The sequence below is a fragment of the Struthio camelus genome, chromosome 26 (assembly GCF_040807025.1).
Source record: "Struthio camelus isolate bStrCam1 chromosome 26, bStrCam1.hap1, whole genome shotgun sequence".
In the NCBI taxonomy this organism is placed as follows: Eukaryota; Metazoa; Chordata; class Aves; order Struthioniformes; family Struthionidae; genus Struthio; species Struthio camelus.
In genome coordinates, this window is record NC_090967.1 from 815,848 (window position 1) to 830,503 (window position 14,656).

A 14,656-nucleotide genomic window follows, 5' to 3' on the forward strand; every position below is an offset into this window, starting at 1 on the left:
GTTTGATGGGCTGAATGCTTTTCGGGGGGGCACGTTGTAGTCATTGCAGGTGAAGATGGAGAGTTGAACAGAAGTTCCCGTGCCTGGTGAGGGTATGGAGCCGTTGGCTGGGTGTGCAAGGTGTCTGTGCTGTGAAAGGACTGAGCGGCTTCTGCGTGGCCCTTTGAAATGGCCTCCAGCCCGCAGAGGGTTGTGGATTGGGGCTCTTGAGTGAGGAATGTGTCCTCAGCAGAGAATGAGATGGCCAAGCCTTGGAGAAGGACCAATTTCCAGTAATTAACGTTGCTACATTAACGTTAGAGTAATGTGTGTTTGTATGTTTACATGGAAGTGATCTGACTATTTTAGACTGTAGCTAGCATGGTTGACAAAGTCAAAAAGAGCAAAATGCATTGCTGTGTTATTTGGAAGACTTCAGCAGTAGATGTGTAGATGAGAACATTCAAACCCCAAGTCAGAGTGCATAAAGCTCTTCTGGAGCAGGTGATTCATTCTGCTTTGCTCAAATAACCTCAGGCACACAAAATGCTTAGTTACTGTGTAGGACTGATCTTCAGAAAACATCTGTGTTTCTGTTGTCCAGAGCATTTTAGCAGAAGAGCCACAGGTCTTTGGAAATGAGACATTGCTTCGGTCTAGACAGTTCTTTCGCCTGGGCCGTGGATGGCCACACTGTGCTCCAGGCATGGTTGGGTTTATTTGCCCTAACTTTGGGGCACCTTAAATTTGCCTGAGCAAACCTTGCTCTCTAGAGTCCTGCAGTCGATGGGGTCAAAGAAATACCTCTTCTGACCAATTTGTCCCTACCTCCTTAGAAACCTAGGTTAGGAAGGGACGACTTGGCTGGAGGTGCCTGCCTTTTTCTGACTCTAGGAAGAGTCAAAGAAAGTGGAAATGATTTAGACAAACAGTTGTTAGAGTATAAAATGAAGCAAAATGTATCCCCCCTCTTAGTCACCTTCTTTCCAGCTGAACTCCTTTCTTTGGTCTGTGGCTGAATCCATCACAAACCTGTTTGCTCTTGCAAAGTGCTCTCCCTGCCAAAGCTGCTTTGTCCCCTAGGATTCCAAGCAGAGCTACATGGAGTAAGACATTCAGTGCTGGATCTGAAACATCAGGTATTTCTAGAGAGCATTAGCAAAGGTGATGCTGTGGCTCTGTTTCTACTGGCAGGAGCAAGCACCGTCCCCTCTGCACGGTTCCTGTCCGTCTCCCCAGCTGCTGCCCACGGCCAGGGAAGTGGGCGAACTAGTCAGTCTGTTTTTCTTGTACCCAGGCTCCCTCTGGCCCCTTTGCCTTCTTTGTTTCCTCAGACTATTAGAGAAAGTATTTCCTTTCTGTGGCCACTTTGTTCTGCGCATTTTGCTGGCATCCTGGCTGTGGCACTGCCCCTTTCCCGTTTGTCTTTTCTACTCGTTAACCTCTTTTAAAGCATGTTAACATTTCCCTATTGGTAGCCTTCCCTCTCTGAGTCTTTCTAAATGGGCTTAAGAGAAACACCGTCTCCGGTCCCCATGACTCCTGTTACAGGCTGTGATGTCCCGTCACGAGCTGCCCCACAGCAACCGCTGTTGTCTGCCTGTGCTGCAAGTCCGGTCTGATTTCCTGTGCCCTTTGGCACAGCCTCCCCCTCAGCAAGGCGCTGCTTAGACAGCCATGGGTCTGCTGTTGGGAAATCCGTGTCGTGGGGGCTGCGGGCCTGTGCCGAGCAGTTAAGGTCTCTGTGCGGAAGTGTCCGGGGCTGGCAGATTGTGCGGGCGTCAGAGCAGCAGCTCTTTAATCCCCGGCAACATGTCCGTCCACCTTAAAGAGGAAGAACATATTTTTTGGCCACCCTTCATTTAAATCCCAGGACCAGAAGAGCAGAGTTAACAGGGCTGGGCTCTGACAGTGCATGCATTTTGGGTGATAAGGGCGAGGGGCTCTGCCTTTGCTAAAATTACCAGGGTGTCTAAAGCCCATGTATCCTGGTGACAAAGACTAACGTGTGTTATGTGTGACTTGTTCATAGTGCCTCTGTAAGGATTTAATACCTTTGCTAAAGCAAAATTCATTGGAGACAACTCACTCCTTCCACAAACTGTTTTTCTGGTGAATGGGCCAAGGGCTGTTTTGTATTGTCACCACTGAAGCAGTTTAACAATGCTCTTTGTTCCCAAATTTCTGTCGTTGCAAGCTGGGCTTGTGATGGAGCCCCAAGAAAACTCTGCTTTCGTGTCTTCAGTGCTGGTGCTCCTTGCAATATGCTTGTTAATGTGTTTCATTTCAAAATGGCAGCTTTAGCAATATCTGTGCGTCCTTATGCTTCTTCAGAAGAATTCCTTCCAAGTGTATCATGTCGTACTGGAGACAGCCGTGTTTTTTGCTCCTACTGTTTTCCTTTGTGCTCTATTACACATTTTGGATTGAAGATGCTTATTTGTCACTGACTGCTGATGTTCTTGGTTCACTTAAGCTGGATATTTTATGTAGGTCAGTGGATTTTTTGTTTTGGTCTGGTAAGGAAAATTCAACTTCCAAACACAGCTGTTGCCTGCAACGTGTTTGAAACTCGCAGGCATGCTTGCATGGCGGTTGGATTACACGGGAGTAGGGGACACTTCCAGCAGGTCTGCTGCATGCGGTCCTTCCACTCCGTGCTGGTGGAGGTGCTGCAGGAATGGCTCTAGTACAAGTGAAGTGAGGTTGGCAGGGAGCAGTAGTGATGTTTTTATCAGTCCAGCTTATGTTACTAGGAAAAGAAGTTTTGCTTCCAAACGCAGCACCCAGTGCGGGAGTGGTTTCTACCCCCCTTCCAGTTCAGAGAACTGCGAGATGTGACGTAAGCTCTCCCCACCCTTCCTCCAGCACTTATCTTCCTCACAGACGTTTTTGCTCTGCTTTCCTTGAACTCTTCTGCTGAACTCGCTGCCCCATTCTCTTCTCTGTCTCCCCTATGCCCTGCTATGCCCTGTCTCGGCTTGTCACTCTGATCTCTCTCCTCTTTCAATGCAAGCCTATGTTAGACTCTTGCAGCTAGTAAAAAACCATCACTGAATCCCATGTTCTCTCATCCTTTTTGCCCAGATCCCATCCTAGATCTTCTCATTATATTTCTCTAGATGCTCCTCTTTTCTTTAGATCTCTAGATCCTCTCGATATTTCTCTATGCACTCTCCTGACGCTGTTGAGCAAGTGCTGAGTGGCCTTTTTTGGGCCACAGCCCAAAATGCTTCATCCCTGCCCTCCATTGGCACTGTGCAGCACTAATCTCTTCCTTACGTCTCCATCCTCCGCAGTTTGCCCAGCCCCGTTCATGCCCTGCGTGGTCTAGAGGACCTACTACCAGCGGGGGGGTCTCTGGGGTGCAGCTGCTGGTGGTGCCGTGATCTTGCAGCTGTGCCTTTGGTGGTGCAGCATTTCCCGTGGTGGCACAAACCACAGAAGCACACACTGCTGTGTCAAAAAGTGCTCTGCACAGCTGCTTCAGCATCTGCAAAATCATTGCATGGCCCTTTTCTCAGGGAGTTGTGGGGCCTCGAGTCAGTTCCTCTGCTCCCCCAATTGTTATTTCTTATGCACTACTTTGAGGGCTCCTGCAGCCCCCTTTATGTGCTGTTATTGCTCTCCTTGGGTCAGCATGGTGCCCCTGTGCTTCCCTGGGGCTTGAGCTGTACTGAGGAGGAACCACAGTTCTGAACCACAGGAAGTTCCACCTAAACCTGAGAAAAAACTTCTTCACTGTGAGGGTGACAGAGCACTGGAACAGGTTACCCAGAGAGGTGGTGGAATCTCCTTCGCTGGAGATATTCAAAACCCATCTGGATGTGATCCTGGGCAATATGCTCTAGAGGACCCTGCTTGAGCAGGGAGGTTGGACTAGATGATCTCCAGAGGTCCCTTCCAACCTAAACGATTCTGTGATTCTGTGAGGAGTGCATCGGAAAGGCTCCCGTGCCTGTGTGAGGCGAGATTCAGCTTGTCGAGGTTTGTGGAGTATCGAGAGCAGCCACAGCAGCCTGTTGGGCAGCGGGGAGAGGAGGATGAGGAAGAGAGACTTCATTCATGCCCTGCTTGTAGGGCTGGGGGCATTTCTGATCTTCAGCTTCCTGAACTCCCAAGTGCTGCATCAGAAAACATCCCTGCCCACCTTGGGAAAGGAAACAGGATAATCCTGCTGGGGCTGCCCCAGTAGCTTGGTGGCCTGCAAGGAGGTTTCAGTGGGATTTCATTGTGGCCGCCCAGGGAAGGGATGCGACAGTTCCTCTTCTGAAGTTATGTTTTTTGTTTCAGTGCATTGCTCAGGGCAGGGACAGTGCTGTGAACCAAGGTTATGTTTTCCTTTCCTGGCTTACGTAGCCACCTGCCAGGTCAGCGACAAGAGGAAACGCAACAGACACCTGAGCAGCTGCAGGACAACTATTTGGTGGATGGGCAGGACAAAGGAAGTTTAGTACATAGCTGGCTTTCCACAGCCAGATGCTTTGTCATCTTTGCTGCTGCCTGTGTGATACCGTAGTGGTGAAGTGCAGAGGGAACTTTCTGGTAGGGCCTGCAGTTGAGATTGGTAGGTCTTTGTGATCATTATATTTACATAATTATGAGCTCTGCTGTTTGCTTGCTGAGGAGCTGATGATATCCTGGTGCCTTTCTGTCCTCTAGCCTTCTGTCATCGAGAGCTCACCCTAGTTCCTTGGGCACTGAAATGCCCAAAGATCAGAAACTCATCTTCCTTCGTTCGTCCCGCAAACATCAGAGCTCATCTTCCTTCAGTCCTTCCCCCTCTTTGAGGTCTGCTTTACATGAAGTGCAAAGGATGCCCAGCTGAAGCCACTGCTAAACAGCAGTACAGACAACCCTTAAGCTTTAAAGGACGTGGCCTAGAGAGGAAAGCAAAGTGCTTGGAAGTTTTCCCTGTAATCTCAAGAATATGACAGCAAGGCATGGGGCTGCTCCCCGCCTGGCGCTAGTCTATAGCATCCTCCCCAGATGCTATACTGCGGGTCCCTGCAGGGGGTGCAGCACCCATCATGGGCTGCCATGAGTCCACCCAAGGGAGCCACTTGAGGTGGCTTGTGGTTGCTATGGCCAACTGTGCAAGCATTTCACAGCAGTACTGTAGGAGGGTGTCACGCCATGGGTGAGAGAAACAAGCTCCCTTCCACAACCCTGCTGATCCAAGTAAGAAAGAACATCTGGAAAAGCCCCAGGATTGTGCTGGAGGACAAAGAAATATTCTGGACCCGGAACAACTTCTTGTTGCACAAGCAGAGAGAGGTTGTTGCCAGTGGGGGGGGGGGGTCTTGGACCCAGCTTGTAGCCAAAGTGGGGCAGAGAGCAGCCAGCTCTGCCTCTCTGCCTTTGGGCTCACACTTGGTTGTGGCATGGAAGCAGTTGTTTTTGGACTTGGCCTGGAAGAAGACCAAGTTGTGCTTTTGTTGCTTTCCCATGTTTACTTGACGGTTTTCCCTACAAAAATTGTTCAATCTGAACACTTTTGGATTGTTTGCAAGGTTTATTTTAAGTCCCATGTGCATTAATCTGCCGCTATGCCAAAACCCCTGCACCCTTAAGGTGGCTTATTGTATTCTCTTTTTGCTGTGTTGATGCATATTGGCCAAGTGAATCAACTACTTCAAAAGGAAATTAATTTGCTTCCTGCCTTTCCATGCTTGGCTCCCGTCTTGGGGAGGAAGGGGGAGTTTCAAAGGTCACAAGGCATGTAAACAAAATAGGATACAGTAAAATATTTAGCTGCCCTCAGTCCCTGAGATTCTTATTATACAAGGGTCAAAAGTTTACAGGGATGGGATGCTCTGGGATTTGCTGCTGGAGGGTTGTTGGTCCAGGTCGAGGCAGTTGAGCATCCACCCGAGTGCTGTATAGCCGTGGCAGGCTGGTGGAAGGCCTTTGCTGTCTGGAGTAGGGAAATCAGGCATGTGCAGGGTGTGTGTGTGGGGGGGGGGGGTTGAATGAGAGGGCTGCCAACATGCTGTTTGTAGGAGCAGTTTTACTTGTGCAGATGAGCTGTCGTCCACCCTCGCTTCCTCTTGAGGTTGCTCAGGACTGTGTATGTGGTCTTTTTCTTCCCTGCACAGCTCATCGCCCACTAATCTTATCTGCAAAGCCACGCAGAGGGTGACTTGCAGGTCTGCCGCCCCGCACTCAGTTCCGCATGTCCAAACCATGATTGTGGCCGCTGTGAAATTTCCTTGTGGTTGTCTGACCATCCAGTTGTGCTCAGCATGGCTTTTAAAATGCTTTAAACTTGCCCGTTTTTATTGCAGGAACACGACTCGGGCCCCAGATCTCTTTGCTCTTCAGCTTGCTCCCTAGCTTCACTCGTTCATGCTCTGCCTGGGTCTCTTGGACGCATCAGATCACATCTCTAACATACAGCCTTGTTTACCAGTCCTCCCAGCTGAAATTCCTGGCCAGACTCTTATCTGTTGTTGCAGTGTCCTCTCCTCTGGCCTTGTCCGGCTCATCATCCCACTGCAGGTGCCCGGAGAGCACGCCACTGCTGCGGATCTGATGCCACAGCCACGTTGCTGTTCCTTGCCCCTATTCACCATCTGCTCCTTCTCTTTTCCAGCTCACAGGAGTTATTTGTCTATACTTCAGAGCCTTTCTTCACCCTTCTCTTGTGTCTCACTGTTGGTCCTTGATGTTAGGCTCTCTCCCCTTGGTTAAATCTGCACGAAGTTACATACATCCTTCCATGCTGCCCCTCCAAGGCAAACCTTTTCTGCTTATCTTTCTGTCCAGCCATGCACTCGGGTTGCCAGTGCTCTTCTTCGGCTGGTCCTGTCCCATTTACTTCTTGCATGTCTGCCACCAGCACTTCTGTATCACTTTCTTTTTACACTGTGATTTCTCTCTTAGGGAAGGGACTTTGTATTCAGAGTTCTCAAATTGTTCCCTTTTAACGCTGCCTGTTTGAAAGCAGGCAACCCCATAGTAACTCCAGACTTGGAGTTGGGGAGATCAGGTAAGGGGTCTTCCAGCCCATGCATTTAGGTAACTTAGTTGCTAAAATGATATGCTTTTTTTTCCCTCTCTGTCATCAACTCAGTGAAAATATTGAATATGTGGGTGTTTGCATTTCCCACTGGTGGCATCGAGTGGGAGCTGGACTCCCTGGGGAGCAGTGCTGCCTCAGCTCCAGCGGGCCCTGAGGACAGTGCAGTACCCTTGAGAGTACTCCATCTGCCCAGCTGTCTCCTTGCACAGTCTCACAGGTGAATCTGGATATTTCAGATTTGCTTTTGATTTAAATGAGGAGTGACAGCCTAAAATGCCAAGGTTCTCCAAAAGGAACTAGTGTTGGATTTGGGACAGCTGGCCTGGTGGCTTGGTCTGGCCACAGACCCTGCAGCCCCTGATTTCCTGAAGTCCATACACTAGCTGTAGAGACATGGATATGTTTCTGTTGAAGCTCAGTCCAAGACCTGACGGAGCTTCACTAGACCAAACTTCACTAAACCAACCTCCCTCTGTCTGCTAGCTCATGCTGGGCTTTGCTACTCTAGGGAAGAGCCCAGGCTGCTCCTGTGTTTCCTGATGCCTTCCCCTCCCCCCCCCCCACATTCTTCAGCTGTTGCTTCCTTTTCCCTTGTTAGTTGTTAAAGATACGCTTGGAGCTTTCTAGCCCTATTATGATGAAGGTTTCTGTGAGTTAAGTGTATCCACCAGGTACTTTGCAGACTGCAGAGAGCACCTGAGAGCTTGCCGGGGCAGCAGTCCTGCTTTGCCAGCACAGCGCTGACTAATGCCCTTTCTCCTTTCCTTTCTGCAGTGGCTGAAGGATCCTGGTCCCCGCAATGAGAAGAGGACCCTTTTCTGTGACATGGTGTGTTTCCTGTTCATTACTCCTCTGGCAGCGATCTCAGGCTGGCTGTGTCTTCGTGGAGCCCAGGATCATTTGCAGTTCAACAGCCGACTGGAGGCCATTGGACTCATAGCACTAACTATAGCACTTTTTACAATCTACGTCCTTTGGACACTGGTGAGTGTGCAAGAGAGAGCCTCGCTCTCCACTGCCTGGGGTCTTGTTCTGCTAAAAAGGGAGGTCAGAGTACTGGCTCACACCGCTTTGGTGCAGCCAGCCATTTCTCTGACTGCCCTCCTGAGCAAAGCTCTGGCTCGTTCTCTTGAATGTCCATTTAATTGTCTTTAAATGGGAGCTGCTAAAGTTGTTGCTTGAAAATGAGCTGCTGGCTGTGCCTGAGAATGAGAAACCACTTCCTGATCATCTGCTTTCCAGATTGACATGGGAGCCATGTTCCGTGGGCTGTAAGGTATCCAGGCACAGACAGGCTTGAGCATGGCTGAGGCTGGGTGGAAAGCGCTGGCGCTGGGGGCAGGCATCAATCTAGCTGTTGTGCCTATTGCTATTTTAAAGTAAGAGAAGAAACACAGACTTGGCGCTTCGGTGGTTTAGGAAAAAAAACCCTGGAAAACATTTGATCCTAAGGAACCTTCCACCATGTCCCTTCACTCTTTGTGCCACCCAGTGCAGCGGGGCCATACTCAGAGGAGCAGTAGCAAGGAGGAAGGAGGTGCCAGCCCGTCAACTGGTTGTCTGGGGTTTCTGTGGCCCATAGCTAAATAAATATCTACAAATGTATTTTTGAAATGTCAGTAGCACACAAGGGTGTGTGTAAGGAGTACTCTGACCTGGGCAGAGCTCTGCCTCCCTTCTCGAACTGGGCTTTCAGGCGCAGAGCTCTGAGCCAAGGTTGGGTAGGCAGGCTGCCCTGGCCCACCACTGCTGTTTTACTGCTACATTATGGGGGTTAGAGGAACCAAGGATTAGTGGGAATCGGCACTTGGTTCTGCCTGGATGCTTCACTGATCTGTGCTGGGAAAGGGTTTCCCACAGATGCCTTGCTTTGCGTCCTTTCACACATGCTGTGTTAGGCAGCCAGGAGCCTGCAGCTTGGAGCAGGGCCGTAAGAGCAGGAAAGCAAATATGAATTTGCTGTGTAGCACGTCCGTGAGCTCTCCCAGCTGAGAGCCCAGAGGAGCATCTGGGCTAGGGAGTAGCTCCTTGCCCTGCTGCTCCCAGAGCCCCTGCAGGCTCCCCAAGCCGAGCTGCTCCTGTTCTCTCTGACGGCTCCCAGGCTGGGGACTTTCTTCTGTTTCCCACCCAGTTCTTTCATGTTCTGTTGGTGTGGGTTTCAGGGTTTGGGTTTTCATTTCAGCTCTCCTCCTTCCAAGCCTGGCATGTACTCACACCCTCTTGGTACCCTTTTCTGGCTGCTTGCTGGGAAGCACCATCTTGGGAAGGGAGGAGACACAGTGGCCAGGGGTGAAAGAGTGGGGCCCAGAAAAGCTGGCCGTGCTGTGGGCAGCCCAGTCACAGCCCGGTTCCCTGCCACCTTGTGCGCTGATCTCTCAGAGAAACTGAGCTTTCCCTGGGGTTTGGACGTTCCTTGCAGCTCTCCTACATGGGCTCTGGTGAAGGGTGAGCTGGTGCTGCAGCCTCCCCTTCGGTGGGGTGCGCATAGGAAGCAGCCAGTGCACTGAGTGCGTGTGATCTGTGCTGCTGTCAAAACAGGCAGCAACTGCAATGCACTAGGGAACTGTCAAGGGAGAACCCCAGCGCTGCATGTACATGCTCTGACGCACAGTTGCGTAAGCTTCATTTCTGCAGAAAGCTGAGCTACAACTGGAAAGCTTAAGAGGAAGTGCTTCTGTCTTCTCTGTCCTGGGACTGATCTGGAGCCCCGTTATTCAGACTTACTGTAACAGGCTATTGCAATACCTCTGTGCCACTGTGGGCTGTGCAGCGCAGAGGGCTGTTATGCGGGTCGACAGTGATGCGCTGTGGTCAGAGCCCCAGCGTGAGGTTTGTGGGAGATGCTGTGGTCAGGGCTACTGCTCCTTCCTATGGAGCAGGAGCTTTCCTTGAATTTTGCCTTATTAACTCTCCATTTGCACACTGTCTCTGAACACTACAGCAATGCTACAAGAGGCATCTACTTCTCATGTAAAAGTAAATCCCATTATTTCCACAGTTGCATCTCTATGTTAGGAAAAGATGGGAGCGTACAGGTGAATAGGCTAAATTGCCCCATGCACGGCCCAGCTCCATCTCTGGTAGCATGTGTGAGTACTATCCAAAAGTAGTAGGGGTACTGACTTTTTATTTGTCAGGTATACCAGCTAAATGACGCATGATGTTCCCTTTACTTCTGCAAAACAAAAAACTTTGGTTTTGAAGAGTGGCTGACTAGATTAAGTATTTAATTTTCTTCCTCACAAGAGGAAGGGAATTTCCCTTTTTTGAGGGAAAAAAATGCAAGGAAAATACCTGCTCTCTTTGTTCCTTTTATGTCGCACACAGTCACATTTTATTCCTCAAAAATTTCTAGAAAAGAGTGTAATTTCAAAGCTAAGGAAGCAGGAGGAGCTGGGAAAAAATGTGTAGTGGGGTTAATGATTGCAGCAGGGCAAAGCAAGGAGCCCAGCCAGCTGGGGAAGCCAAGCTGAAAGCTCTCCCCACAGGGCCAGCTCCTGCTGCTGGGCAGGCTGTTGCAGGTCCTGTCCAGCCGTGGCGTCCTCTCCTGTCTCCCTCTGGTGGGCTGTGCATAGAACTGACCATCTCCTGAGCAAGAGCGTTGTCAGAAGAAATGATGGTAAAAGATCAACTAAAGTCCTGCCATTGCAGAGCAAGGAGAGAAGGTTTCTGCAGAGGGTGCATCAGATCCACTGGGATCTGTAAGGCTGGAGGAGTTTGGCTGGATTCAGCCACTTCTAGGCTGATCCCATTGAGAACCCCTGGTTTAGTCCAGCCCCGGAGCTTGCTTCAGCCCATGCCCAGGATGAAGGGGCCAACTATGGTTCCTCCCTGCCATGTCTCTGTGGCTTGTTTCCCAAACCCAGCTGAGTAAACTCTGGCCCTCTGTCCTGGTGCTGCCTGGGAAGCCCCTTTGGCTGTCTCAGACTGGTGTCAGTGCGAGATAGATTTCTCATTAAAGGTTTGGGACATGGAGCACCCCAAACCGTTTTGGGGTTAATGCTGCTTCCTTTGCTTAGGAGCGGTGCTGGAATAGCCAGAAAGCATGACTAGAATGGATGGGGTGGCTGGTGTCTCGCCAGCCCCCTACAGGCTCTGGCATTTCTGCTGGGAGTATGGTAACCAGACCGATGCGTTGTTGCCCACCAGGTTTCGTTCCGCTACCATTGCCAGCTGTACTCGGAGTGGCGAAGGACCAACCAGAAAGTCCGCTTGATGATCCCAGCTTCGCGGAGCCCTCACCCCATGCCCCACTCCCTGCTCTCTGCCAAGCTCATGAAGAAGACCGCGGATGAAACCACCGTCTGATCTGTCCCTCGGCCGCTGCCTACTGTGCTGTGAGGCTGCACCTACGGCCGGGGCAGGGGCAGCCCTTTGGGGCTGGCAACAGGAAAGAGGTTCAGATCTCCACGTGCATGCCACGAACGTGATAGCTGTGGAGGCGCTAAGAAACAGTCATCCCACCCAAAGGGACTTTGCAGTTAGCACGTACTTTATGCTACAGCAAACAGACAGATGATAAAAGTCTGTCGTGTGAAACGGCCCAAAAGAGCCCGATGGCAAATGTGCCTGTCTGCAGGGACACTTTCCTATAACTAAATACCATATGTGGAAAATCTCTCCCCCTATATATGTATATCTATATATAATATTATTTTTTAATGGCCATGCAGATCGTGTTTCAGTCCTTTTGTGTTGATGTTCTAAGCTTCAGTATAGAAGCTGGCAGCCTGATCTCATTCAGAGGTTAAATCTATGCCTTTTCTCCAAGTGAGCATTTAAAGAACACTTTTCATTGACCGTTCTTGAAAGTCATTCTTCTCCTTTGCACTACATGGGTTTTGACAATGTTGCAGCAGCCTTTGCCGTTATTCTTTGGTCTCTTTTGTGGTGTTTCTGTCCTTTCTACGAAGTTGTGTGTTTTTAATAATTATTATAATCCCAGAAGGAGTAAAATGACATAATACTGAATGGAGACATTTTGTACTGTAAAATACTGTAATTTTGAGAATTTCAAAAGAAGTTTTGAATGAGAAAATTCTTTCCTGTGCAGATGTGATCTCACAAAACACTTTCTTCCCAGAACCTGCTCATCCTCAGGACGTGGATGTGCTCAGCTCTTGGTATGAAAGTCCCTCTAGCAAAGGTAGATGGAGGATCTGTGGGTGGGAAGTGATGGTTTGTACTAGCTAAACTCACCATTGCCTTTTGCTGTTAGAAGGCTCAGAAAGGACCTTTTCTGACCCCAGGAGGTGAGAGCTAGAGTCTCTGTTTACTGGTGTCCTTTCAGTGTCTTGAGGCTGGACCTCTCGTTACTCAGTTCCGCACATACCTTACTAGGGCAGGCCATACTCCACAGTTGCTTGGCAGGATGCAGGCAGCCTCGGCTGCCTCTGTACACTTTACTTGCACATTCCTTGGTGAAAGCCAGAGGAGCTGCTATGGTTTAGTTCATCCCTGAAATGGCTGCCTGCCTGTTATCTGTGTCCACTAGAGAAATGCCCCAAGTTCACTTGTTCCTGGAGGAGCACAGGCTCTGGGTCCCTTCTCTTGCAGGGCCAGTGCTCCTCTTCCTCCTCCATCCACCTGCATGCACCTAGCTAACAAACCCCTCTGTCTTGGAGGGGCTGATCTGCCAAAGGTCTTTAGCACCTGGTGTGGAGTCTCTCTTCCTGACTTTGGCTTTTGTCCCTGCCTCTCCACTGCTTCCCCACCGTGCCAGACGATGCCTGCATTTGGTGCTGTGCTCTCCAGAGCCCTGCTAGCAGAGCGGGCTGTAAGGATGCCTGCGTTGGCACTGCCCTGCTGAGTGCTCCAGGGTTATGTGCTGCTGCTTGACATGAGCCTTGGCTCAGATTCCTGCACCAGAGAGCGTAGATAGCAGGGCGAAAGTAGGCTCCAGCAGTGCCCCTGTTCTTGTGGTGGGCATGGGTGTGCACCATGTTCCTCTGCTCTCTTTGCTGAATGCAGGTGGATCGGTCTAGTGCCCTGTTAGACTGGAAGCCCCTGGTGGGCATGAGCAGCAGTAGCCAGTGTCCTGTGTCCCCAGCAGGATGGCTCCAACCCCAGGGCATGTGTCCGCTTTCCTCCTTTATCTCATGTCCCAGGCTTCTTTGCATGACTCAATGATATCCCAGCACATTTTGCAGCAACCTCTGTCTGCCCAGCCTTGGGCTTGCATATGGTGGTCCAGTTTGCTCTCTGCTCTGAGCACAAGGGTCAGATCATGTGTTTGGTCATGGGGACAAAGGCTTTCTGCCACAGCTGCTCCCCTCTCTCTTCCAGACCCCTGGAAAGGTCTGGTCTGTTCCCTTTCCCCACTTACTTGTGGGCACCTTCCTTTCTTTCCCTTCCTTCCTTTTTTCTGTAATTTGGGATGATTTGGCCCGCATTGCTCCTAGAGGCTTACAGTAAAGAGAGGCCTCCTCAGTCCAGCTGCAATCACGGTCACTGCGCAGCAGTAATGTCCTACGAGCACTCATTTCAAATCAGCTTTTGCAGAGTAGCTGCTCCTGCTGCTAACAGTTCTAGCCTGCTGCTCCCACCGTGCAGAGGTTTGCGTGTGTGCGGGGGCCATGCGGTAGCCCCTCTGCTCCCCAGCTGTGCCGGCTGTGCTGCTGGAGGGGCTCAGCCCTGCTTCCAGGCACCGCAGCTCCTGCGTGGGCGCTGCCTCCCTCCCCAAACCCCTTCCCTTGGCAATGAGCGCTGCATTGCCGCTCTGTGCCTGGTGCTGGGCCCTCCCCCCCCCGCTTCAGCCCTTCCCCAGCGACACTCATGTCGCCAGGATATTTCCAGAGCAACAACAATCTGAATCTGGGGGTCTAGTTTAACCCTCCCATCCCTGGCTGCCTCCCAGGAGCTTGATCTTCTGACGCATCTAGTGCTGGCGCTAACGCCTCTAGTATCTGAGGATGTGCATTCCCACACTGCGTTCCCATAGTATGGACTTAATGGGGCTGGTGTTTCAGCTGGGAAACCCGATGTTGATCCAAAGATGCAACTGTGAAAGCCAGAAGTCCCTGGCTGGGGCAGATGGGGCCTGGCCCTGTGCTGCTGCAGGGTTGTGGCTTCACTCTCTGCTCTGTTGTCTTTATCATAGTTGCCAATAATTGGAGTTGTTGCATGTGCCACTGCAGCAGCTGATAGCGCCTCTTTGAACCTTCTCCTCCTTCCCAGTGGAGACGCTCAGCTCTGGGGGATGTGGGAAATCAATGTCTTTGACCTGCCACGTTCCAGTGTCGTGAGGAAATGGGCTGTGCAATTATGTAAATAAAAGTGAGACGAACTGTGGGTTGTTCTGTTGTTACTGGAGAAGTTGGGAGGGCTCGAAGAGCTGGAGCTGTCTCCCTGCTAGGGTACCCTGTGTGCTGGGTTGCCTGGGCACTGCGAGCAGCTTTCCTAGCCTTGCCCCTGGGAGAGCTGGCAGAAGGCTTTCTGCTTGAGCCAAAGCTGGACAAAGCCAAGGCTTGCTCTGATTTGAGGGCAGGTTTCTCCTGTCTGTGCACACTGCAGCCTCCCTAGTGTGGGTCAAGCAAGGAGGTGAAGGTGATGGTGAGGTTTGGGCCAAGGGGATTCTTTCAGCCTCTCCAAGGGGCGGGCAGAGGGCTACACCAGCCCAGCCTGGCTAAGAGCTGCAGGAACATTTGATGAGGC

At 50.9% G+C, this 14,656-nt stretch overlaps 1 protein-coding gene across 3 annotated transcripts in view; it reads left to right on the forward strand.

The window, feature by feature from the left end:
* Positions 1-14,289, forward strand: part of MARCHF2 (membrane associated ring-CH-type finger 2) — a 38,697-nt gene extending 24,408 nt beyond the window's left edge. For all 3 annotated transcript variants that reach the window (XM_068920211.1, XM_068920209.1, XM_068920210.1), the window contains exons 4-5: positions 7,778-7,987; positions 11,153-14,289. In XM_068920211.1, coding sequence (XP_068776312.1) covers positions 7,778-7,987; positions 11,153-11,311 — 369 coding nt within the window. In that variant the 3' untranslated portion in view covers positions 11,312-14,289. The remainder of the gene's footprint in view (positions 1-7,777; positions 7,988-11,152) is intronic.
* The last annotated feature ends 367 nt before the right edge of the window (positions 14,290-14,656 follow it).